The sequence below is a fragment of the Lissotriton vulgaris genome, unplaced genomic scaffold (assembly GCF_964263255.1).
Source record: "Lissotriton vulgaris unplaced genomic scaffold, aLisVul1.2 SCAFFOLD_581, whole genome shotgun sequence".
NCBI classification, from domain to species: Eukaryota; Metazoa; Chordata; class Amphibia; order Caudata; family Salamandridae; genus Lissotriton; species Lissotriton vulgaris.
In genome coordinates, this window is record NW_028255144.1 from 467,356 (window position 1) to 493,177 (window position 25,822).

General features: G+C 47.4%; 1 protein-coding gene across 1 annotated transcript in view; it reads left to right on the top strand.

Annotated features, from left to right (window-relative positions):
- LOC147659215 (centrosomal protein of 135 kDa-like) overlaps positions 1 to 25,822 on the top strand; it is a 548,924-nt gene that overhangs the window by 170,249 nt on the left and 352,853 nt on the right. The window contains exon 6 of the mRNA XM_086951883.1: positions 3,734 to 3,889. Coding sequence (XP_086808009.1) covers positions 3,734 to 3,889 — 156 coding nt within the window. The remainder of the gene's footprint in view (positions 1 to 3,733; positions 3,890 to 25,822) is intronic.

Here is a 25,822-nt window from a genome sequence, read left to right on the forward strand (position 1 = left end):
ACTCTATTAGCCGTCCCACACCGTGACTCTGATCGCTATTTTTCTTAATTGGGTTCATGCATGACACACCATGTTCACCTTAGCACCGAGTGACTGACCACGGGTCTGATACTTTGACGGGACAAGGGCTGAGGTGACATTTCGCTTCCTGTTCCGGGCAATAAATGGAACACTTTCTGTTCTGACGTAGCTGCATGCTTAGCGCAGATTGTAAACTTCACAGGAAAGGATGTTAATACACATCTGCTGTGAACGGTCATCGCTCCACAATTGGCAGCTCGGAATCACAGTTGGGCTGTATCGGCATTTCATCCTTCTGAGTTGCGGTTATCAGGGAGCTCGATGTCAACAGGGACACACTTTTCCAGTTCTCTTCTTTCCTTTAATAACGTTATTCATTTTGGGAGGTGTAGTCTTTGTGTCATCAACCCATCTGAACACAATTATTTCTTTTGTAGGGAAAGCCCAAGCCTGTAACATAGTGTCCATGATGATATGGACACTTCCCGCCGTTTTCACCTTGCTCCACCCCCCCTCCCCCACCGGTGTCTGCATTTCCTTTACTCTATTAGCCGTCCCACACCGTGACTCTGATTGCTATTTTTCTTAATTGGGTTCATGCATGACACACCATGTTCACCTTAGCACCGAGTGACTGACCACGGGTCTGATACTTTGACGGGACAAGGGCTGAGGTGACATTTCGCTTCCTGTTCCGGGCAATAAATGGAACACTTTCTGTTCTGACGTAGCTGCATGCTTAGCGCGGATTGTAAACTTCACAGGAAAGGATGTTAATACACATCTGCTGTGAACGGTCATCGCTCCACAATTGGCAGCTCGGAATCACAGTTGGGCTGTATCGGCATTTCATCCTTCTGAGTTGCGGTTATCAGGGAGCTCGATGTCAACAGGGACACACTTTTCCAGTTCTCTTCTTTCCTTTAATAACGTTATTCATTTTGGGAGGTGTAGTCTTTGTGTCATCAACCCATCTGAACACAATTATTTCTTTTGTAGGGAAAGCCCAAGCCTGTAACATAGTGTCCATGATGATATGGACACTTCCCGCCGTTTTCACCATGCTCCCCCCTCCCCCACCGGTGTCTGCATTTCCTTTACTCTATTAGCCGTCCCACACCGTGACTCTGATCGCTATTTTTCTTTAAAAGTTTAAGCTATTGCCATACTGAATTTTACAATAGCTTTTATTTCGGTATTAATTATTTAAAAAAAATAAAAGCCATTGTTATTTGTAATATCAATACCTCTAAGTCAACTAAATACAACACATATTGCATTACAAATGCTAAATGGTCACATTTGCGAAAGTTAAAACTATTGGCATTGTAAATCACAAAGCTATAATTTTGCTATTTTCAAAACCAACCCATAAATAAAAAATGTCATTTACAATACCAATAGCTCAAACTTTCCTAATGCGAGACCTATTGCATTGCAAATGCTTGTTATTATATTTTACCCCTTTATTGGCCTTTGGGTTAGATGTTACCTTTTTTTCTGATTTAGTATAAGTGTTTCTTTAACTTTGGGGAGAGTTTGTTTCTGTTTTTTTGCAGGTGGGGAGTCCATTTCCAAAGATTCAGTCAATTTGAATATTTCTAGGGATCCTGTCATTATACAGGGATTCTTAGCACTTCTCCTAATCTCCGTTATTGATCCACAGGTACTAGAGGATAAAGACTCCACCACAGAAATGTTTTCTTTTCCAATATCCTCATTCTTCAAAGCAATAGATGATACGTCCACTAATGTTTTCGCTACCTCACTATCCGATTTCTTCATTGCTGCAACTAAAGCATCCTTTGTTGCAGCAAGTTCTTCTTCAACTTCGGTTATTTCATTTGTAATTATCCCAAATGCACTTTTCAAGAAGTTAGTTATTGGTACATTTTGTTTTTTCCATGCCTTCCCACCACTAGGGGCCAATTTCCTCTTGCCCATGATCTACTTTCGGGTTTATAGAATTGTGGATTATCGTTGGCTTCTTACCACAAAAGCTGTTTTCCGAAGGAACCAAGAGGAACGGCCCAGCCCTGCCTCGGTCTGTCGCGGACGGGCGCAGAAGGGCCCGCCCTTGGCCCGGGCGAGCCCGCGCGCGTCCCGCGCCGCGGGGGCTTCCAGCTGGTTTTGATGGCTGGCGCTGGCTCTCGCTACCCCTCTCGCGAGACCGCACTGCCTTCTGGGGGTAGTAGTGCCCCGGCAGTTGGCGGTCCGCGGGAGCAGCGAGATGGCTGGCGGGAGGGGAGAGCTTGTCCTGGTCTCATCAGCAGGGCAGAAACGGAAAGGGCAGCAGCACGGTAAATACGAAGGTAAAGAAGCGTGCCCCGCGTCCCGGGGGCTCCCAGCTGGCTTTGATGGCTGGCACTGGCTCTTGCGGCCCCTCTCGCGAGACCGCCCTGCCTCCTGGGGGATGTAGTGCCCCGGCAGTCCGCGGAAGCAGCGAGATGGCTGGCGGGATGGGAGAGCTTCTCCCGGTCTCCTCAGCAGGGCAGAAACTAAAAGGGCAGCAGCAGCAGCAAGGTAAATCCGAAGGACTAACAAAAAAAGAGACTACTGTAAACAAGTAGCTGTGTCGAAGAGAATTCATTTTTCCTTACTGGAATCTCTTAAAGCTCGCTCTTTTCTAAATCGATTGGTCCTTAAAAGGTTCACTCCAACCTCCAGCACCGGACACACCAAATAAAAATCAACTCCTGCCTCTCTAATCCTACCCCTGTCTCCCTGAGTGTCCCCCAGGGATAAATTCTCCCCCCCTCTCTCTAACCTCATTATGGAGCCCCTTACTCTCATTTTGAAACACGCCGGGATCAACTGTCACCTCTATGCTGATGACAACCAACACCATAAAATCAAATCCCATACTGATGTGCTTCGTTTGAACAACACCCCGAGCAAGATTCAATCCTGGTTTTACTCCAACCATCTTAAACTAAATCCTAACAAAACGGAAATTATTCGTTTCTCTCCAAAAAGAAACTGTCTCCCCATCCAAGGCTGAATTGGTAACCTCCATGCCCATAACTGTCTGCTCACCTTATCTAACTTGGCGAAATCCCTAGGTGTCATTCTTTTTTTTTATATAAATGTTTTTTTGGTTTTTTTAATATTTGAAACTTACACCAAATAAATCATTAATACACAATGTGAGCTGAGTAATGAGCAGCAGTATATAATACCGGGCAGAAGGCGTAGTAACATTTCCTCTGAAAGAGAACACGGCTAGAGGCAAGCAGTATATACATGCATACAGGTAAATCCACTTCTGAAATAGTTACATCTGTCAACAGTGGGTCATACATCACAATCATCTAAGTCCGGTTTCCGATCTGCCCTAGGAGAAGTCCACACCCTCCTCTTCCATCTCTAAATCTAGGCCATAGTATTCTATCTATGGCACCCAAATTTTCCGGAATTTCCGGGGGCCCCCGCTTGCCTTGTAAGTCACCCTCTCTGCCATCATATAAAGATCCATACTTGACCTCCACTCATTGAGCGTAGGGAGTCGGGGAGCCTCCCTCACCCAGGTTTCATTCTTGACAAAAATTTGGCTCTGAAGGACCATCAAGATGACTTCAAATGGGTCGTGCAATCAATAAATGCTCACGGGTTACGATAGCGATGAAACAGAAGACAGTACAAATTAATGTTACCTGATCTAAACTTCACAAATTGTTGCATCTCTAAGTCAGCTCAACATATCTTTTTACAGGGTGCCAGCTTAGAGTTTGACTTTGCAAAAGTCGTCAGGGAACGTGATGAACTCCAGACTCTTCTGCAGAAGTATGAGCGCCACATGTCAGAAATCCAGGCCAACATCAAGGTCCTCACAGGAGAGAGGGACAAACTCAACGTTCTTTACAATCGGGTAACTCCTTCCACAGAGTCTTAGAATTGTTAACCGTTGGAAGTTTATGAATGTATGGGTGCTGTTGCTCGCCTGGGTCTTGTTTGGAAATTTTAGCCACCTCAATGTCACAAAGCTCTCTGACGTGGGTAGGGTTTAACCAAGGGCCTAAGGCATGCATCATATATGTTTTTCATTCAGTCCTCTACAACTGAGTAAATAAGGTTACTCCCGAAACCGGTGAAGGGGCGTAGCTTCGTTGAAGGGGGGTGTTTGGAGTATCACCGTCCCGCCACCCCTACCCACCCCATAAAGGTCTTTTCTGATAAATTGTTGTGTACAGATTCATTCATTCAGGTATGGAGAGATGTTTACCAGATTTCACCAGGAATTTCGACATACACACAGACAAAAACACACGCACACTCTCCCTCTCTGTTTTGAAAGTGCTCAGAAATGTTGATTATTTAAAAAAAAAGAAATTGCGTTTTTTCTCTTAATACTTGTACCAATCCGCCACCCTCTTCCTTTCCACTGTCCCTTAGGACCCTCTCATGCACTGTCTTGCTGTACAATGTTTTTTTAACATTATATGCCAGCCTGATAGTTGATAAGCTCACACCCTCCCAATCTTATTGACCAAGTTACGCCTCTGACCCAGTGTGTAAAAAGAATGATCTTATTTGATGAGATTATTGTTCCTCATCAAAATATATATTTGTATAAAGTCCCAGTTCAGTAGGCTTGATTTTAGTGTTAACATGGTGGTGAGCGATGGGATCTCAAAATACAGATACCTATCTGCCTAAATGGTAATAGTTGCTGTCATTAGAAGCATTGCGGTGAGTTCTGCAAAGACTCACAGTGTTCTTCCCAAAGTTTCTCCTTCAGTCTGCTCTTGTTTTACTGAGTGCCATATGTATCTTTGGGTAGCATATGACCACCTTCTGCTGCTGCTGTCATTTACCAACAGAAGAAGCTGAAGTAAAGAGGGGAAATACTCTTGCATCTCCCTGCGGTGGTTGCTGTATATGGATACAGTTGAAGTAAATGTAAATTGATACTTGTATAGCGCACTACTCACCCGCAAGGGTCTCAAGGCGCTTGTACGAATACCACTGTGGAACCCATCCTGGCTTCCCATCCTGGCTTTCCCTGTGAGGCGTCCACTCCTGGGCACCCCCAAGGTGGAGGCCAGGCATCCTTAGCGTTGCGGGGGCCGTTGTTGAGATTAAGCAAGCTATTGCCCAGAGTTGCAGAGTGGGACTCTATGATTGGAATAGGCACCGAGGCGAGAATTATCAGGTCCGTGGAATTTTGAGCCCAAGACCCGCCGAGGCGGGGAATTGAACCCTGGTCCTGGGCTAGACCTCTGCATCAGGGTCTGCCGCTCTAATCATGGAGCCACACTTCTCCACTGAGTCTGAGCCATGCCAACTATTTATTAAATCCTGCATCCTCATCAGGAGCGCTCTGTGTAGATAAGATCGGTGGGGTGTAGTTGGGGGGGACTCGACAGACGACAACGAGGGAAGGTTAAATAAATATTTAATTTTCCCTCGTCATCTGTAGACTCTCCCCACCCCACCCCACCCCACCACTCTTACCTGCACAAGCCGCTCCTGATTCTCATAAAACACTGCATCTTCTCAGCTGCCACTTACTTTAATTATCCAGGATATGCTCTCAAATTTGCACTATTCTCAAACAGAGATGACATATTACATGTTCACAGCCTGTCTAAGTGCAACAGGCCCTTACTGTCAATGTTGTGACATATTCCACAGTGTTCAAATCCAGGAGAGAAAGTAATTGGGGCTATTTAGAGTAAAGTTAAGATGAAGAAACAACAACTTATGTACAGCCCACACACATATAAAAGTACACACAATCGTTACAGCAAGCACAGTAAGCACCCGCTCATTACTGCACTTGCGCAGCACACACAATATACACAGCACACTCAAATTATACATCACAATAAACAGTATACGCATTTGGGACATCACACAATTAATCTAGTAACAATAAAGCACAGCATTTACAGAGCAAAGTTCAACGCTTTGTAGGCGTTACAGACTTTTTACTGTGCACCCACACACGCAGTAGAGCACACACTTCTTAAAACACACACATGCAGTAGGGCGCATTCATGGATGCACTGCACAGACACTTTCTTTGTAAGGCGCACACTGCACAGATTCGGCAGTATAAAACATAGTGCCACGTACAATACACAGTATAGGAAACTATGTATGTACATCACACATATAGTACAGACAGTAGATGTTAATGCACAGTGTACAATCAGTACAACACACATAGTATAATAGGACACAAAGTACAGTAAAACATACAGTAATGTATTGCGCACACTTTGTAAAATGCATAATAAAACTGTGCAACCCACCTTAGTTCTACAGAGTTCAATTCACACACTAGAACAGTGTATACGCCGCACACAAATTATACAAACTACAATGTAGCACAATATCAACACACAATAAACTCTGTGTACATTACTTGCATATTACAGTCTAAACACACCAACAGCTTACAGGCAACAGCACAAACTGTATGAACAGTGCACAGAGTACATGGTAATACCTGGAAAAGTTAAGAGCAGTCATAAAGTACAGTGTACAATCAGCATAGTACGCACAGCACACACATTCAGCACAAATACCCTACACCAGAGCACATATAAATTACAGCTTATATACCTCAAGACTTCATCACCAGCATACACAAAGTACAGCCAAAACAATAAATACAGTATACTACAAATAAACTGTACAACAATAAGCACACTTGCATTATAATCTAGTGTGTTAATGGCGGCTTTTGGTAACACTGCGTGGAATACAATGCAATACACGGTAAAGTAAACAACAGTCATAAAAGTAGAGTGTACAGTCAGCATAGTATGCACAGAATACACATACATCACAAAACAGTACATCAAATACAGTGAAGCACACACAAAATATAGCTCATATACACACATACTTTGTCACCTGCATACACAACGTAACATCTAAACAATACAGAAGGTATACCACAAATCAACTGTAGAACAATAAGCACACTTGCATTTTAATTTTTTTAATTAGTGATGGTACTCTGTATAGAGCTAGCATGTCAGCTTTCTGCTACTTTTAAGAAAATTTAGTCCCAGCTAGGGACTGAGATAAGATGAGAATTAAGGTGAAATGATGAATGTGGAGTATTAGAGAAGAGAAAAGGGGAGAAGATGGAAGTAAAGATGAACACAGGATATTGGTTAGTTACTTTGCACAAAATTTCTTCCTAGGAAAAATTGCTTTATTTTCAAAACTGAGCTACTGTGAGCCAGTTACAAGTACACTATTTTTTGAGTGCAACTTTAAGATCCGAGGTTTGTTCACATTTGCCTTGCTCGCTGACTCCCTATCACTCACAGAGTGCTGTTCAGAATTGTATCTTATTGTTTCTAAGCAACTAGGAACCTTTTCTCACACACACTCTAGGATAAGAATGTGGAACAAAGTGCCACTTAGAGTTTCTAATAATGGAACTCCTGGTATTAAACTAATTGAAGAGCTGCTTTGAGAATTGTGTCCGCGTGCTAGTAGGAGACCAGAAATGGAATTCTCTTCAAACTCCAACTGAGATCATTCTTATTTAGCTATTGTACTGTATAATGTAACATTTAGACACCCCTCTATGGGGTAATGAAGAACCTTTTTTGCTACACCATGTAACTATTATGTGACAAAATCATCTGTTAGACCTCGTTTTGTTAACGAAAAGATCATCTTATATTATTGTTGTTGACTTGATACACGGCCTTCTTTGCGTATAATATTGTGTAAAAGTACCTAAACATGCTAACCTAAGTCAGTAAAGTGACACATTTATGTTTAAATGTGTTTATTGGCATTTTCAATATCAAAACACAATACCGTGGCACAGGCCAGAAAATGCAAGATAGTATGCAGTACGCAGAAGTTTGTTCAAAGAAAGCATTTTGTACACCACAACAATTATGCGAATTAAACAGTGTAAGAGCCAATAATATTCTGCATTGTAAAATAATCAACCTTTTGCTAAAAACCATTAACTTGAACACCCCCTCCCCATCCGATATTCCAAAATCGTAACTGTCCAGTCTTTGTCCCGTACCAGTGGCATCACCTTTTAGGCAGTGGAGGGTGGCTGGCGGTCTGTCCCCAGGTCCGATAGCCACAGCACTGTCAGATATTTAGTCTGAGTGACTTCGTTGAATTCTGCTAAGAGCAGTTTTAGAAATGGGCCCCAAACAGTCTGGAAGGTGTCAGCGGAGCCGCTCAGCGTGGCCGAAATGTGTTCATCCCTATGATGTGCCATATCATATGGAGCCACCCACATATGTAGGAGGGGTAGTGGACCCCCAATGCATCAAGATGTTCTGCAATGCTGCCCCCAGTGCTATCCCCATCTGGCGCCCTCTCATGCTCTTCAGGGGAAATGTGATCGGATTGGGGAGCCCCAAAATTACGTATACCAGGACCATAGGAATCTCTGTATCAAAGAGCTCATCTACCTCATCCAGAATTTTAGGCCAATAGCTAGACAGTACCGGATAATCCCACAATATATGCAGCAGTGTCCCCTTGTTATCACAACCCCTCCAGCAGGTGGGACTCCAATGCGGGTTGACTCTATGGAGGCGCGCCGGTGTAAGGTACCAGTAGTCACAATAATAATGTTTTGAGCAGTGTGTTTTGCTCTGTAGTAAATCCCGTTCAAGTCTTTCTGTGTAAGGCCACCTCTTAATTCTCTCCCCAGCGCCTCTAACTCGGAGTCTCTAATGGATATGGACCAGCTCTAATCATACCGTACATTTCGGAGATCAACCCCTTATCGTTAAGCTTAGTAATTAACCACTTTTCATAGGTGGTGAGTTTATGACCCCCTCGTTCCCTCATCCCCGGTTGAAGGACCCAGTGCCTCCGCTGCAGGTATCTCAGCCTCTCCGATTCGGGAATCCCATACTCTAGTTTCAGTTGGGGGAACAGGAGCACCTCTGAGAGATCAAATAGGTGGCTTACCGAGCGACAAGAGGTATCCCGCCACTCCCTAAATTAGTTATCGGACATTCCCGGGGTAAACTTGCTATTACCGAACAGGGGGGGTCAGAGGAGATGGAAAAGTTGTAAGATTCTTAGTCGTTGCCAACCCGTCCCAGACTTTCATCACTGATTTAGTGATCGGTGAGCCCATCAGGCCCCTTGGCCGCTGGGGTTTCTTTAAGAAGGGGTCTTTCCATAATGGGATACCCACCAGAGCCCTGTCCTGGAAGAACCACAGTTTTTCGGAATCGGGTCTTGCCCACTCCACCAGATACCGCAGCTGGGCCGCTTTATAATAGCTGAGGAGGTCCGGGATTTCCAGGCCCCCATTTTCGGGATGCATATATCCTACGGTCTTAGTCATCCGTGGACGTGCCCCAGCCCATACAAACTGATTGATACTGCGCTGCAGTGAGGTGATCACTCTCCCGGGAGGTATAACCGATAGCGTTTGAAACAGGTATAGTGCCTTCGGCAGCAAGGACATTTTAGCTGCATCCACCCGCCTCAAGAGGGAAAGATGGTGCTTGCTCCAGGCGCACAGGTCCTTTCCGGCCTTTCGTATCAACTTATCATAGTTCAATCAAGCCTTGCGTTGGGCCGTAGCTGCTAGCTCCAACCCTAGGTAGGGAATAGTGTCTACAATTTTGATTCCGGCCATCCAGGCATCAGTAGGGTCTGATGTGACTGGTGCCGGGTCTAAGTTCAGCAGTAAAGATTTACCAACATTAACCCTGAAGCCGGAGACCCGACTAAATGCGTCTAATTCTTCAAGAAAGGAGGGAAGAGAGACCTTTGGATCCGTCAATGCTGCCAATACGTCATCAGCGTAAAGGCTGATGGGATGTGTTTTCCCCTCCCCCCAAAAGGGATTCCCCGGACTCTAGGGTTATCCCTAACCCTCTGGGCCAGGGGCTCTATATTCAGGGCAAACAGAAGCGGGTACAACGGGCATCCCTGTCTGGTCCCTCTTTGGATGTAAAAGTGTCGAGAGGAGATACCGTTGACTCTAATGTAAGCGGTGTGTCTAGCGTAACAGCAGCTCACCCAAGCACGGAACCTCTCCACCAGGCCAAACTTCATCATAGTGTGTCCCAAGAAACCCCAGTCCACCCGATCAAACGCTTTTTCAGCGTCTGTTGTCAACAGGAATCCGTCCATGTGTGTCTGGTGGGCCTTATCTATGAGATGGAGTATCCTCTTTGTATTATTGCTGCATTGTCGGGATTGTATTAAACCTGCTTGATCTGGTTCGATCAGATTTGGCATATGTGGGCCCAACCGAGACACGAGGATTCCCGTAAAGATCTTAAAATCTACATTAAGTAGAGAGAGCAGGCGGTGTGAGCCACATTGTTGCCTATCCTTCCCTGATTTGGACATGACCACAATTGCTACCGTAATCATAGTGTCCGGGATCGGACTGGCATTCCCGAAGGAGATAAACAACCTCGTTAAAATCAGTGCTATGATGGGGCATAATTTTTTGTAGAAAAGAGAGGGGAACCTGTCTGGGCCAGGGGACTTAAGCACTTTGAGGCGCAAGATCGCTGTGATGACCTCCTCTATGCGAATGGGGCGTCCAGTGACGCTGCCTGGTCCAGGGTTAAGGTGGAAATCGTGACAGATTGTAGATAATCTATGGTGTCGGGATCCGACGGATGTCCGGTGTTTCTAGTTTTCTTATAAAAGTCCTGGAACGTTTGGGCTATCTCTTGATCTCCTCTGACTTCCCCTGTGCCGTTCCTCTGTAACGAAGAAACCATTGATCGCTGTCTTTGAGCTTGTAACCTGTACACCAATAGCCTGCCCGTGCAGTCCCCCCAATGTAATAAGAATGTTTTAGATGGACTGCTGTGTATTCTGCCCTATCCAGGTCCAATGCCACCAATTGTGCCCTGGCATCCTTAAGTTGCCTCCAAACCCTAGGTGCCCCAGTCCTGCTATGCACTCGTTCCAGTTCCTGCACCTGAGCCGAAAGAGTGGACCTCACCTCCTTGCGTTCCCTATTTTGGCCAGCTGTGATCGCTATATGCTCCTACTGTACTACAGCCTTCATCGCCCCCCCAGAGTGTTGTGACCGCTGTGTCTGATGTGTCATTGAGGGCGAGGTAGTCCTTAATGCATGTACTAAGTTGCTGCACCATCACTTCGTTATGGAGCATATTCTCTTTGAGCCTCCAGGTTCTGGGCTGGTGGGCTTGTGGAGTCATTAACACCTGTATCATCAAGGCATCGTGGTCTGACAGAGCCATGGGTTCAATATTCACTGCTTGAACCGCCGTATTAACCTCCTCTGTTCCTAGAAAATAATCTGAGCAGGAATAAGACTTATATGCATGTGAGTAGAATGTATATTGTTTCGAAGTGGGGTTGGATGCCCTTCAAATATCTATCAATCCCATCTCCCGCAGCCATGTCCTCCCACCCTTCAAGAGCTCTCCCCCATGGAAGTAAGATGCTTGTGATCTGTCCATGTTTGAGTCCATGACTATGTTGAGGTCCCCCCCTACCAATGTCAGGCGGTGCTGTGGGGACACTATATCTGCTAAGGCAGCTTGGAGGAATCTCTCTTGCCCCAAATTAGGGGCGCACACCGAGACAACCACAAAAAGTTGGTGACAGAATTGAAGAGTGTAGGCCAAGAGTCTCCCCCTCAGTTCTGCCACTTTCTCCTTTACTACCCCCTTACAGCGCTTAGATTTAAGAATAGCCACCCTGCCTTTTTCTCCCCAGTTGAAGAGAAATATTGGTGAGGGAATGCCCTCGAGCGCATGCGATGAGTATCTTTGGGGAGGAGGTGTGTCTCCTGTAAGAGGCACACGTCGGCCTCTACATGCTCTAGGTAGGATAGGATTGCACGCCTTTTCACTAGGTTTTTGAGCCCCTTGACATGAAGTGTAAGTATTTTCACAGGTTCCAGAGCCATATTAGGTATTTATGGGACGAGCCAGACTAACCCCTATGTTAGAATATGTCCCCTCATGTGATAGAGCAGTTGTGCGGAGTATGAAGAAGTATTTGCCAATATAGGAACTCACAAGTAAAGAACCTGGGAAATCGGACAACACTCCCCCTTCCCTAACCCCAACAAACCCAATAGAAATTACCCCAAAAACTGTCAAGAAGTCGTAGTACATGACTGTGCCTCCTTGGTGAATCAGTTTGTAGGGTGCATCACGTGGCCAACGGTGCTCCCCCAGCCCCCGAACACCCACCCGCCCACCGCCCTGCGGCATTGCAATAGTCCGCTTATCTGACCCCCTGGAGAAGTTAATTTGCCTGCTCTGGATCCGGATTCCGCTGTCAGAGAGGTCAACAACGCCTGGCGCCCTTTCGTCACAGTCTCTGGGTTCGGATTTGAGGGGGTCCCCGGCCGCCTCCGGCCCCCAACTCATTGCCATTTCTCGCAGTGTCCCTTCCTGTCGCCACCCAAGCATTCAGCCGATGAGGGCCGATCAATGCCCAGGACCTTGTCAAGCTTCCTCCAACGATCTGATTTGCCGTAGCTTGCCATCCAACTTGGAAATGCTGCAAAAAAGGGTGCCCCCAGGAGTAAGAGACACCTTGGTTGCGAAGGTGGGTCATGGCTGGTCAAAAGATCCTTAAGTTGGAAATCTGGCAGGAATGCCGGGATGTCGGGGGCGGGGCGCCGGAGCCCTTCACTGCAACCTGACTCTGTGAGCCCTATCTATTTTGATTGCAAAGTCCTGTGATTCCTGCAGCACGCAGGAAGAGTCATTAGAGAAACCCAGTGATATCCGTGCCCTCCACGTTGGAAGGAACACTCTTCACCCATATGATGTTTTGACGAGAACGGTTCTCCAAATCCTCCGCATGTGCCTGCAGATCAATTTGTTGGGCGTTCAGGTGGATCATTTCTTGCGGTCGTTGCTCGCCTCCTTGTCCCGGGATTGTTCATGGTCCTCCAATGTAGCTACTCTTTCTCCCACCTTTTCCAGATCTCTTCGCACCTCCTTCATCTCATCTGCGAAGTCCTTTTTGAGGGTGTGCAGGTCGTCCCTCGAAGCCGAGAACAGCTGAGAGAGGAAGGCCCTTGTAACTGGTTAATCCGTGCTCTCCGCCTCTTCCCCTCCGGAAGTAGCAGGGGAGGTACGGCCATCCCCTCCGCTCGCCCCTGTCATTTTGGTGAACATGTCCTTGACGTTCCTGTTCTTCTTTCCCCTTGTGGTAGACATGTCGAGCCTGTAGCTAGGAGCGTAGGCGGCGGTCCAAGGTCGTGGGTTTTCGCTTGTGATAAATAGGGGCTACCGGGCCCCTGCGCTAGCCGCCTGTAGAGGAAGTTTTAGACACCCCCCCCGTCCACTGGTTTCCAATTCCAGTACCCCCTTTGGCCGGTCGCGGTGCAAGATCTCTTCGTGTGGGATGGGCTGGGTCAGTGCCCGGCGCTGCAGGCAAAGCAGGGTGTCACATGTCCCTCTAATGGGCAATGAAGGTGTATCGCAGTTCAAGATGCCAAGTCAATGGGGTGGCCCCACCCGTCCTCTCGATGGCGTGGCACTGCTACTGTTGGTGATGTCCCCAGTTCAACTTCTCTTGCCACTTTTTGGGCCCCGCCCGGGCGCTTTCCTCAATGGGCCTGGCCTTGAGTGTGAGTGCCCCAGCACCCGGCCCGCAGCCTCACGTGGGCTCCATCGGGTCTCGTAGCAACTCTCTCCCTCCAACGCAGTGAAATGGCACCTCAACCTGCTCGGCTGCCTAAGTATCGGCCACCTCCCCCGTCAGCACGGCCCCCGGGGACGCCGCCTCTCTCTTATATGTGGAGCAGAATACCCCTCGGACCTCGGCACCTCCGCTGGATCCCCATCCGACCTGCTCCTAATCTGGCTCGGAGGCACTGACCCCCCACTCGGTGCTCGCGGCGGACCACTGGGGCCCACAGGAGTCCCAGGTCACCTGGTGAGAGCCACGCCTGCGTGGCAAAGTGACGGAATGTCCCAATCCACTATAGCTCCTGGGGGCTTCTTTGAAGAGAGACCCGCGCTGGGTATTGCGGGATCCCACCCAGACAGCTGAATTCCAAGGATGGGGCAGGGTGGGGTAGACGAATCGCTCACCTCAGTGGGAGGCTCCGCAGTATACTACTCTCCGCCACATTCTCTCCCCCTGTTTAGAGCTGTAGTGATCACAGAACATAGTAAAGTGCAGACTGTCTTGGTTAGAAAAGCAATCACAGCTCCAAGGGCCAAGCTTATCAACTGGGTTACAGCCTGTGGGCTCTGCTAGGATGTAGGCTCAATAGTCAAGCATGTCCTCAAAGTGGCATAGGCACGGACGCTAGATATTCTCATCTCCTTCCTCTTCCTATTGGCCTGTGCGGCAGCTAGAAATCATCTCTTGACCCACAATAAGTCCGCTTAAACGATCTGCTCAGGCAAACTATGAAGTTCGGGGTGACCTAGGTTGGCAAGTGATGATTTAATGTAGCTGAGTCATAAGTACTGCAAGTCTTTTCTAATTTCATAGAGACAGTCAAAACCGCCTGGTTCATATTCAATTCATTGTTCAACCACATCGAGATACCCCTGAACAGGGTACATGGTGCTGAAAAAAGTCAGAGGTATATCCTTCCCCTAATTCTCCATGAAGAAGATAAGAGGGTGTGGATTTGGGCAAGAGAGAAGATGCCTCATAAATCTGTTTTCAACTGTCTGTAGTTCTGTCTATAAGGGAAATGGGTCTCTATAAGCGTGGATCGTCTCTCTGCCCTTTTGTAAACAACGGAAGGATAATTGAATTAGACCAAGATGGAGGAAACCAGCCTTGCAAGTAGCTTTTAAAATATTAGTTAAGATCTTGGCCCAGACTACTGGATCCATTTTGAACAAGTCCGCAGGGACACCATCCATTCCTGGGGCCTTGTTCTTGAGCTTATGGGTAATTGCCTCCTATATCTCCTCCTGAAGGAAGTCCAGTTTAACCCTTTCGATGCTGATGACGAGCTCAGCTCGTCATCCGCCATGGTGGTCGTGTGCTGATGACGAGCTGAGCTCGTCATGTAACGCAGCTTTTTTAAAAAAGCCGTGTACGGCAAAAATAACGCCCGCACGCATGCGGTTAAGGTTGTCACTAGGGCGTTCCCTGACCAGGGCTGATGCATCTTGCCTGTCAAAGACATAAATCCCTTTAAAGTGCTGCATTCAATTGTCAGGGGCAATATGACATTCAGTTATACTCCTCCTCTACCCCTTCAGATAAGGGCAATTCACTATTTCCCAGAATCTAGCACTACTCCCATACCCAATTACGAGGCATTCTGTAAAGAATTGTCTTTAGAAAGCTGCTGAAGAAACCTTTCATATACCGCATTTACATCAAAAGGGACTCTATGCAGATACTGTTGGCTTCAAGAGAGAGGGCTTGTGGTTGACTTTTAATCTTGACATGCGACTGTCAGGCCTGCCATGGTTGGATTGAATGATGCACCTATGGAGCATTCCTTTTGGGCATTTTGCTGGTGATGCAGCAACACTAGTGAGAGGACATGCTTTATTACTTTGCTGGCTAGCAAGTGCTGTAGAACCGGCTTTTTGGAGACCTCTCCCCCACTAGGAGAGTCAAAGCCAGTGGTGCAGGGCACACCTTAGAATCTACAGGTTCTCCTTGTTCAAGTCATACATTACCAAAGAGACCAGGACAACCAGCCGTGGAGGGAAGTAAGTTATTTATTAGCTCGAGCTAAGGACAGAGGGCCCAGAATGGTACAAAGACAATTCTACGGAGACTGCTGCTTCAATCAGCAGCACACACATACTTATAGCGCTAGCCACGCCCATTTACACAATACACAGTTCCACATTTTGCCTAGTTCCTCATTTGACAAGTTCTTCATCAGTCTTGTGGTGCAATCGTGGCCAGGAGACATCTGTCTCTTATTGCACAATGTCCACAGCCTCGTGCTCCCTTGCTCAATGGTGTGGTCACAGGGTGCAGCCTCGTGCTTCCTTGATCGGATGGTGTAGTCACGGGGCACAGCCTCGTGCTTCCTTGACCAGATGGCGTGGTCACGGGGCACAGGAGTTCTGACAGGCTGAGTTACCAATGGTGGACATGATGTAGCTGAGTCTTTGACACAACTGGGGGGAGGGGGAGGGCGCACAGGCAGTTTCTCGGAAACGGCTCAACCACAAGGAGTGGGGAGGGTTGTGCAAGTTTCAACGGGGACGTGGAAAGCAGTTCTTCACCAAGTTGCTGAGAGCATGGCAAAACAAAATGGAGCTGTGTGTGTTTTTAAAATGCAGTTCAACAGTCCCTCCTTTTGCCATGCAAAGGCAACAATCAGTCGTCATCCAGGTCAATGTCCATCATTTCCTGGACCTCCTTCTCGATCATCATCATGGCATTGTGATGGTGTGGATTCACTTGTTTGTGTGCCAAAGAGGTGGCACATAGCCCACACAGCGCAGGCATGCATTGAACACAGAGGCAGCAAGAGAACAATGCGGCAGCAAGGATTGCAATGAAAATCATTATCTTCCATCCCCACTGAGATACCATGCTCCAAAACCAGCCTGTCGGGGACCATGAACCCTCATCCTGATGGATGTTGGAAGCAATCTTGTGGAGCTTCTGGATTGCTTGATAGACTGTCAGTGCATTATCGGAGATGTAGATGCAACAACTTGTTTTGATCAATGTGCCGACCCCTCCAGGATCCGCCAGCACTATGTCAAGTGCCATTCTGTTCTGCAAAGTCATGAGGCGGTGTGCTTGAAGTTCAGCCGTGATGTTACTGAGAGCACCGGCAGTTGCGTTGATGGTGGCCTCTACCACCCTGGTGAGATGTCGGAGATTGCTATTATTGGCCATAGGGGTCCCAAAAGTGGAGGAACCCTTTAGCAAAGTCACCAAATTCTTGGCCAGCTGTGTCTTCAGTATCAACCACACCTCTCTTCTGGATGTGGTGTTTTGCATCGGCTGTGTAGGTGGGGGGGAGCAACCAAGCAATGTAACAGAAGCCTGCCCAGGACTTGGGTAGCCAGGTGTAGGCCTTGTTCCCACACACAAAGTACGTATTTAGTGAGGAAACCAGAGCTGGGAGAGTCGAACCATTGAGCTGGAGTGTGTAGGCACAGTCACTTTCTCCCACCCATACTCTTCCACTGCTCTTCATGCAGTATTTTCCAGGATGTGGGAAGACAGGGAGATCTCTGATAGGTGGCAGTCTTTTCTTTCCCCCACCATTGTAAATGTTTGATGGATAGAAGGACCCATGATTGTTCTCATATTCGTTCTTTTTTGCTAAATCTTTATCCATGCTTGGCCACTCTGCAGCCATGATGTGGCGGAAGGCTTGTCTGCTACTGATCTTCCCCAGGGATCGTGTGGATGTGTCACCTGAATAGAATGCATCAAAGAACACAGTGTACCAGCCGTAGGCCGAGCCAGCTCGAGAAAATGGAGCAGGAATCTGGGACATCCCAGTGCTTGCAGTATGGGGGAGCAACCCACATACCGACATACCCAACAGCTTGTTGTGTTCACCACAAGCTGGTGCTGGTGTAACATTTGAATGAAAGTATTGTTAAAGAAACCTGTCTTTCTGTTTTTCTCATGGGTGGGTAATGACACATGCTGATGAGGCAATTCTGTAGAGGCAGGAGGCTCAGGTGCTGCAAGGGCAGCGTGTATTACCTATCCGAGGCAGGCCAGTCCCAGTGAGATAGTCATTAGTATGATTAGACAGATCGAGTACCGGCCACGTATTCTTTTCATGAACTCTACTTTCTTTATTTCTTTCTTTTTCAAGCTTTCAGTGTTCATTTTGTTCATCGTCTGCTTCACTTGGTCTTCCCTAGTTGCTGCCTGTGATTGGTGGTTCCTTCACCGGTCAGTGATTCCGTCGGCCCTATTGGCACGTTCTGGTCCGCTGTACCGGCTCCAGTCAAAAGAGAAAAATAAAAATACGCCGGTGTATCACAGCCCTGCAGCGATTTGTCGGGCCATGTCAAGCAGAGGGCAGAGACCTTTGTCTCTTCTGTCCTTTTTTCTGGGTCGGAGGTTGTATCGGGTGGACCTGGGCGTTGTCTGATCCGGAAACAAAGGCTCTGGCTGTTGAGTGTCCCGCAACCTCAGACGCGGAGGAACGGCAGATTGCAGGATGTCGTCGTCCTCTCGTTCAGATGAAGGCCAGGAAATGTTGGCGTCACTGAAGGGTGCAAAGCGCTGGACATTTTTGCATTTGTCGTCTCCCAGGCCTTCCTTGACCCACCATTCGTATGGTAGAGGTAGAGGCACCTTCTTGCAATGCACTCCGTGGACCCAGTTTTTTCTTCCTGCCACCTTCACTGCAGACCTGGTCGCCAGCAACACTTGCTGGGGCGGTTTCCACCTCGGCTCCAAGTTCTTTGTTCTCTGGAAGTACGGATGCAAACCCAGTCCCCAAGTTGGATGGTGTGACCAGGGCCCTCTGGTTTGGGTGGCAGGATATCTTGTACCTGACGATGAATGAGACGTAAGTTAGTGTAAATAATCAATCAACAACGGGTATTTAATGTCAGAGTACTTCTTGGGGCTGGGTACTCCCTAAATATTTGCTGGACGACCAAACACTATTTCGTACGGAGACAGTCCGGTACGGGAATGTGCCGTGGCTCTAGTTGATAGGAGGGTAAGGGGCAGGGCGTCCGGCCAAGACAGTCCTGTGTCAGCCTGGATCTTTGCTATTTTTTATTTCAGTGTTCCATTGTGGCGCTCAACCAAACCTGCTGACTCTGGGGTGATTGGCGGCATAGAATTTCTGTCTGATCCCCATCCCTATACACACTTTCTTTATTATTTCTCCTGTAAAGTGGCTTCCGTTGTCACTCCAGATAATTCTGTGCATCCCTAATCTGGAAAAAATTCCTTCAACAATATTTTGGCAGTGCTTATAGCAGTGTTGTCCTTAAGATGGTAGGCTTCGATCTACTTACTAAAGGCACACACAACTACCAGGACGTATCGAAGATTATTGCATCTTTCCATCTGTATGTAATCTATTTGGAGTACTTCGAAGGGGTAAGATGGGGGTGCAAAATTCCCAGCAGGTGTCGGTGTGCCTTTTCCGGGGTTATGCATCAAACAAATCATGCAAAGCCTGTCTAACCTCTCAGCATATTTTGGGATGTGTTTGTTTTGCCATACTGGAGCTAGAAATTTGCAAATGCCTTTTGCACTAATGTGAGCTGGGCCATGGGCCATAGTGACCACTGGCAAAACATAGGCATCCGGTAACAACCATCGCTATTGTTCAGACAGATCCGTCCAACAGCCATTCTCATTTAATAGGCCTGTTTGCTCTTCCCAGAGAGCCTTTTCCTCTCTAGTTGCTTCTGCCTGTATTTCCTTCACATTCTCAATAGTGTCCTCGTGCATCCCATTCTCCGGTACCCAGTTCGAGGGGCCAGCTACATACATACGGGCAGAGACATCTTTAGCTGTCGCCTTTGCCGTCTGGTCAGCAAATGCATTACCCCTTCCTATGTCATCGGTAACTTTCTTGTGGGCGCTACATTTGATCACAGCTATCTTTGAAGGAAGAGTTAATGCTTCCAACAGCCTGCTGACCAGATGACCATGTTGTATCTTAGTACCGTGAGAAGTAAAGTAACCCCTCTCAGCCCATAGTCGCCCAAAATTATGGGCCACGCCAAAGGCGTACTGGCTGTCAGTGTAGATGTTGACGGCCATCCCTGTACTTAGTTCACAAGCTCTGATTAGTGCCACTACCTCAGCAGCCTGGGCTGATTGGTAAGGTATTCTCTCACTCTCTACTACTGTCTGTAACGTGGTGATGGCGTAGGCAGCAGTTCTACTGCCATCAGGAAGTTTCCATGAATCCTTGCGAAACCGAAGCACGCGAGGACAGAAAGCTCTGGAACTGAGCCCGGTGAAGGAGACGATACTGCTCCGAGGTGCAGCGTTTTAACCAAAATATTCAGAAATAGATATAACCCGCCCACCGAGACCTCCGCATAGAATGCAGCCTGCTCCAATTTACAAGTCAGGCTGCAGCCCGAATTTATCAAGCAAATCAATAACACTGCAAAGCAATTTGGTCCTGGATACACCTTGTCTGCCGTCGGGCGAAACCATATTCCCATTTCAGCTTGAATTCAAAGAGCTTGATGTCCTGATGAGAACTCCCAAGCCACTGAGAGTTCGAAACGCGTAGACTATTAGTGCCAACTATTAGTGCCATTAAAGCAGAAGGATTGATCTTGAATTTTTTCAACAAAAACTTTATTTAAGAAAAGTGACTTTTGATGGCGTACTGTGAAGATTGTAATTCCAGTGTATATATATGATATGTGGATGGCTGTGTTTGTATGAGAGGGTATGACTGCATTTGAATGAATGAATATTGTATATATGTAAACTTGCCTAAATGTTTTTTGTATTTGTGTTAATTTGTATAGGAGGTCTTGTACTTTGTGTTAAAGTGGTGAAATAATAACCAAACTACCTTTTTTTTTTTTGAAACCTTTATTGATGACCAAAGTGATAGGTAGTACACAGCTTCACGCCTACAACCTGCAATTGCAGGCCGGCAGCTACATAGAATGGGGCCCAGAGCAGGCCATAAGTAAAAAGGGGCACAACATTAGTACTTAAACACAGCATGCCGCCTACAACCCACTGGGCCGGTCGTGATGGAAATGTGGCCTATTCAGGTAGTACAGATATCATATCTACCGGCCGAAGCACATTGTATACCAGCAAAAAGCAATTGAGGCTTCTTTTTCAAATTTTTTTTTTTTGTGAAAGAGAAAACCAGAAATCAAACACAACTGGGGACCGACCTTCCCATGATATACCACCATACAGTGTATGTGGATCAGAGGATCCGAGGGTGAGGAGCCTTAATGCAACATGAAGAAATAGGAGGAGCAACCTCCATCAAGGCCAGAAGGCTCTGCACCAACTAAATACTTCTGGCTGGCATGGTAAGGGCAAAGAGGGAAGAGGGGGATAAGGGGGGGGGGAAGGGGGGGCAGGGGGCAGGGAGGGGGGGGGGGAGATTCAAAACCGACCCAGTGAGGTCAATAATGTGCAAAGGGCTTGTATGTGGTGCTACATGTAACATGTTGCTAACGTGAGTGCGCAGTCAGGTGCAAGGTATGCATCGCGGACCAGCCCAAAGCCGGGCATCAGGAACTGCCAGGATATAGAGGAGTCTGTCTACCGGTACAGGAGGACGATAAGAGAGCAGAAGGGGAGGACAGCATGTAAGGGTATGGATTTAAGTGTCAGGATGCTCCTCACTCTGTTGACGGAGGAGATAGGCAGACAGGGGACACCAGATATCTTTGGGACGTGACTTATGTGGTAAGAGTTCGGCATAGTTATGGAGGTGATCTTGCCAAGTTGACATAATGTCGAGCCAGGTTTTGAATTTTGGAGCACGTCCTCTACCCCATCTACAGGCTACATGGCGTTTGGCTAATAAAAGGCCCATTGAAATAAACTTTCTATGTGATTTCAGTGCAAAGACCGATTGACCTAACAGGGCCGACCTAGGACAGGGATCAATAGCAACTCCAACCATATCCGAAAGGGCACGAAAAATGGCTTGCCAGTATGCCGCGACGGAGGGGCATGTCCACGCCAGGTGGAAGAAATCGGCACCCTCCACCCCGCATCTAAGGCAATGGTCAGTGTCACGGAGGCCAAGCCGAAACAGTTTGGAAGGGGTAAAGTAAATGCGATGCAAGAATTTAAAATGTATCAATCGGAGCCGGGTATTACCGGTAACTGCATTAGTGTGCGAGCAGCTCTCTTCCCATTGATCATCTGACAGTGGGGAGCCAAGGTCATTGTCCCATGCACTGCGGACTTTGAGTGGAGGCGGCGTTGGGGACGGCTGGGCATGCTTGTACAGCATGGACACCACGTGTTTGGGGTTGTCCGTTTGTAAGAGCGAGCGCAGAGAGACCAGTGTGTCTGGCTCGTCAGGAAAATTCGGAGTGACTGCCTTAACGTTCTGTCTCAGCCGGACATAGAGAAACGTGTCCATGACCGAGGCAGTGTTCTCTCCGAAGAATTGCGCCGATGTTCGGAACTGCCCCTGGAGGTATAAATCACCCCACGTGTGAATTGCCAGTTTCAGGAGTAGTTTACGGCCAATCTCCTCACAGGCGACCCGTAATCTAGGGTCATGTGCTAGAGGCATGCATGGTGAGTACAAAAACTCAACCTCCATGTGAACCGCAATTCGCCTCCACGCTTGTACCGTGCAGTCAACTGTGGTAGGGTCTCGGTCCGAGACATTTGGCGTAGTATAGAGATAGCCCGACGGTTGCACCGGGCGCATGTATCCATCCTCCACTGCTAAATGGGCCATGAATGGGGGAGGATGCAGCCAGTACGCGGCGAAGTGGCCCTGGGCACAGTCGTAATAACGTTGGAAGTTAGGAACGTCGAACCCACCCTGGTGATAAGGTAACATGAGCGTCTTCAGACTTATCCTGGCCTGTTTACCCCCCCAAATAAGCCTCGACAATTGGGAATTGAGGGCGCGGAAGAAATGGGAACCAGGATTGTATGGTATGTTAATAAAGAGGTAGAGCAATTTGGGGAGGACCACCATCTTTATAAGAGAGACGCGTCCTGCTATTGAAAGTGGGAGATGGATCCACTTAGTGATTGTATCAGTAAGTTTGTCCAGCGCGGTACCATAGTTAGCCCTGATGAGGGTCTCGCGATTCCCGGAAACCACCACTCCGAGATATTTTAGGTCATCCGTTTCCCAAATCAAGGGATAGTCCAGGGGAAATTGCGTGGTCTTATCCGTTAAGGGGAATAGAGCCGACTTCGACCAATTAATTTGTATTCCTGAAATCGCACCGAATTTGGTGACTTCGCGTAGTATGGGGTTAAGGTTTTCCTGCGGTTTATTTATATATAGGGTCATGTCGTCAGCATATAGAGCTATTAAGAGCTGACGCTCCGGATAAATAAGGGAACAATGGTTATGGTGCTGACGAAGTTTGGCTGCCAGCGGCTCGATGGCAATCGCAAAGAGGGCTGGGGAAAGGTGGCAGCCTTGTCTGGTGCCCCTATGTATGTTAAACGGAGCCGACCTGGCCCCATTGAGTAAGACTGAGGCACTAGGGTGGCTGTATAATAACTTTATCCAATCGAGGAAGCTGAAGGGGATCCCCATGCGTTCAAGGAGGGCCAGCAGATAATCCCACTCAAGGGAATCGAACGCTTTTGTGGCGTCGAGGAACACTGCCGCAGCTTCGGACTTGGGGTTAATGTCTTGCAGTACCGCCTGAAGGGTGCAAAGGTTATGTGAGGTCGCCCTATTGGGGACAAAACCCGCCTGGTCGACCAAACTACCTTTTGAGAAATATAAATCTAAAATAAAAAAGAGATTTAATCAGACAAAACTTGTCAACGAACCATAGTGTGCAATTCGTATGGTTTATGGTTATTTAGTTAAATAGAGATACAGTATTGGCATTCTTTTTGTTTATTATCAGGAAGTTTGAAGCAAGAACCATTCACGTACAGGGTACCATCAGGGTCAGTTAGGGGTGTGTCAGTTAAATCCACACGGCCTTTAGTTTCTTCCTCCGTACGGAGGACACAATCATGTGGATCAGGACTAGTGTCATCATTAACAAAGGGTAGCAATGTGGCTGGATTGAGCGTAGTGCAGCGGCGGATGGTGATATGACTGGCTAAGAGAGTCAATTTATATCCGGACAAACGTGCACTAGTAAGGGGTTGTGTTTTTGTCCTATTTAATAAAGTGTCAACTGCGTGAGGAACCATAACTGTAAGTGCAGTGTCAAGGACCAGGCCAGCAGATTGGCGAATGGATACGGCAGCTGCAGCTGCTGCTCTGAAGCAACTGGGTAGTGCACGGGCTACGGGATCTAGAACTGCTGAAAAATATGCACAGGGGCGTTGTCTGTCACCAAAACACTGTGTTAGCACTGACAATGCGCAACCATTATGCTCGTGTACAAAAAGGGTGAAGGGTTTCTGATAATTAGGGGTGCCTAGCACTGGGGCCGAACACAAGGCTGTTTTCAGTTCTTCAAATGTATGCTGGCACTCATTTGTCCAAGGGAGTGGGTGGGGAACATCTTTAAGTGTGAGGCTCAATAAAGGTTTAATGAGTAAAGAAAAATTGGGTATCCACTGGCGGCAGTAGGAGGTGATACCACTAAAAGCATGTACATCTTTTTGCTTTTTTGGTGGGGACATCTTACTGATTGTTTGTATTCGTTCAGGGGTGAGGCGGCGTCCCTCCTTCGACAGGAGATGACCTAAGTAGGTCACCTCATGTCGACAATATTGGAGTTTGGAGAGGGAAACTTTGTGATTGAACTGTGCCAGATGCAGGAGCAATTTCATTGTAGCTTCTTTACATAATGCCTCGGTATCTGCCGCTATAAGCAAATCATCAATGTACTGAGTAGTGCAGTACCTTGGGGTAGACTCAGGGAATCAAGTTGGCCCTTGAGGGCCTGACTGTAAATTGAAGGGCTCTCTGTATATCCTTGTGGAGCTCTGCAGAACCGGAAACTCCGTCCTGCCAATGAGAATCTAAAAAGATTCCTACTTTGTTCATCAACGGGTATACTAAAGAAGGCATTTTTTAAGTCAATGACAGAGAAAAAACATGCAGTCGGGGGAACCATAGTAAGTAGGGTGGTGATATCTGGGACCACAGGAAACTGGGGGAATACTATTTTGTTTATCTTGCGTAAATCAATGACAAAACAGTAAACAGGGAGCTTAGAAGGATCGGTGCATTTTAGGACAGGCAAAATTGGGCTATTGCCCACATTTCATCTTGTCTCTTCAACCACACCCTTGTCAACAAGTTCAGAAATGATCTGTAGTAATGCCCTTTCCCCTTCTTTGGGTATTTTGTATTGGGGAAGTCAGGGAGGGTGAGCATTTTCCTTCAGGGTAACAGAAAAACGGGGTATGGACAAAAGGCCAACATCAGTATCACCTTGGGCCCAGAGAGCAGGAGGGACAGTCTGAAGTTCCCGGGGAATGGGATCTGGGGAGGCCAAATATACTGGGTGTGTGGTAGGGGGACCCATGGTGATGTAAACCCCATCAGAAGAACAGTATATTGTTGCATGTAATCTTTTCAATAGATCTAAACCCAACAAATTTTCACCACATGTGGAAGTCAAAACCAAAGGGGAATCAATTGTGTAGGGTCCTATCGTTAGTTCCAGTGGTTTCAAAATGGGGCTAGATACTGGGGTGCCAGAAAACCTTACAGAAATGTTGTTTGCGCCAGACAAGGGGACCCAGGGACTTTGGACCTAGCAATAGAACTTTTTGTTGCACCTGTGTCGACCAAGATCTTTTCTGTGGAGCCCAGTGTTGTAACATGAACATACGGCCCCTTTTGGTTAACAGGAATAGGTACGGGTCCCTTCTCTTGTCCTTGGCAATCCTAGTGGGACATGAACCCCGTCCCTTCTTTAGGCTCATAATCCTCAGTGAAATAATTGCGGTCCTCATAATTAGCAGTGTCAAATCTATTCTCTTGCATAAGGGGGCGCCTGTCCTGTAACTGTGTTCTAGGTCCGCCTCGCCCTCGTCCTCTCTGGGGACATTGTCCTGTGAAGCGGTCAGTGGGGGCAGAGTTGTTCTGGGCCAACAATGGACACTTGTTGTGCCAATGACTCTCCTGGCGACAATAAGCGCACTGGTTGGGTACCAGCGGTGGGCGAGGAGTCACAGGGGCAGGTCTCTGAGCTATTAGTTGAAACTTAGGGGCACCTCTATTTTGGGTCTGGGTCGGGTATGCTTGTTGGAGTAACATCTTTGTCTTTAAGTCTTTAGTCTTTTTATCCGTCCTATCTCGCTCTTCATT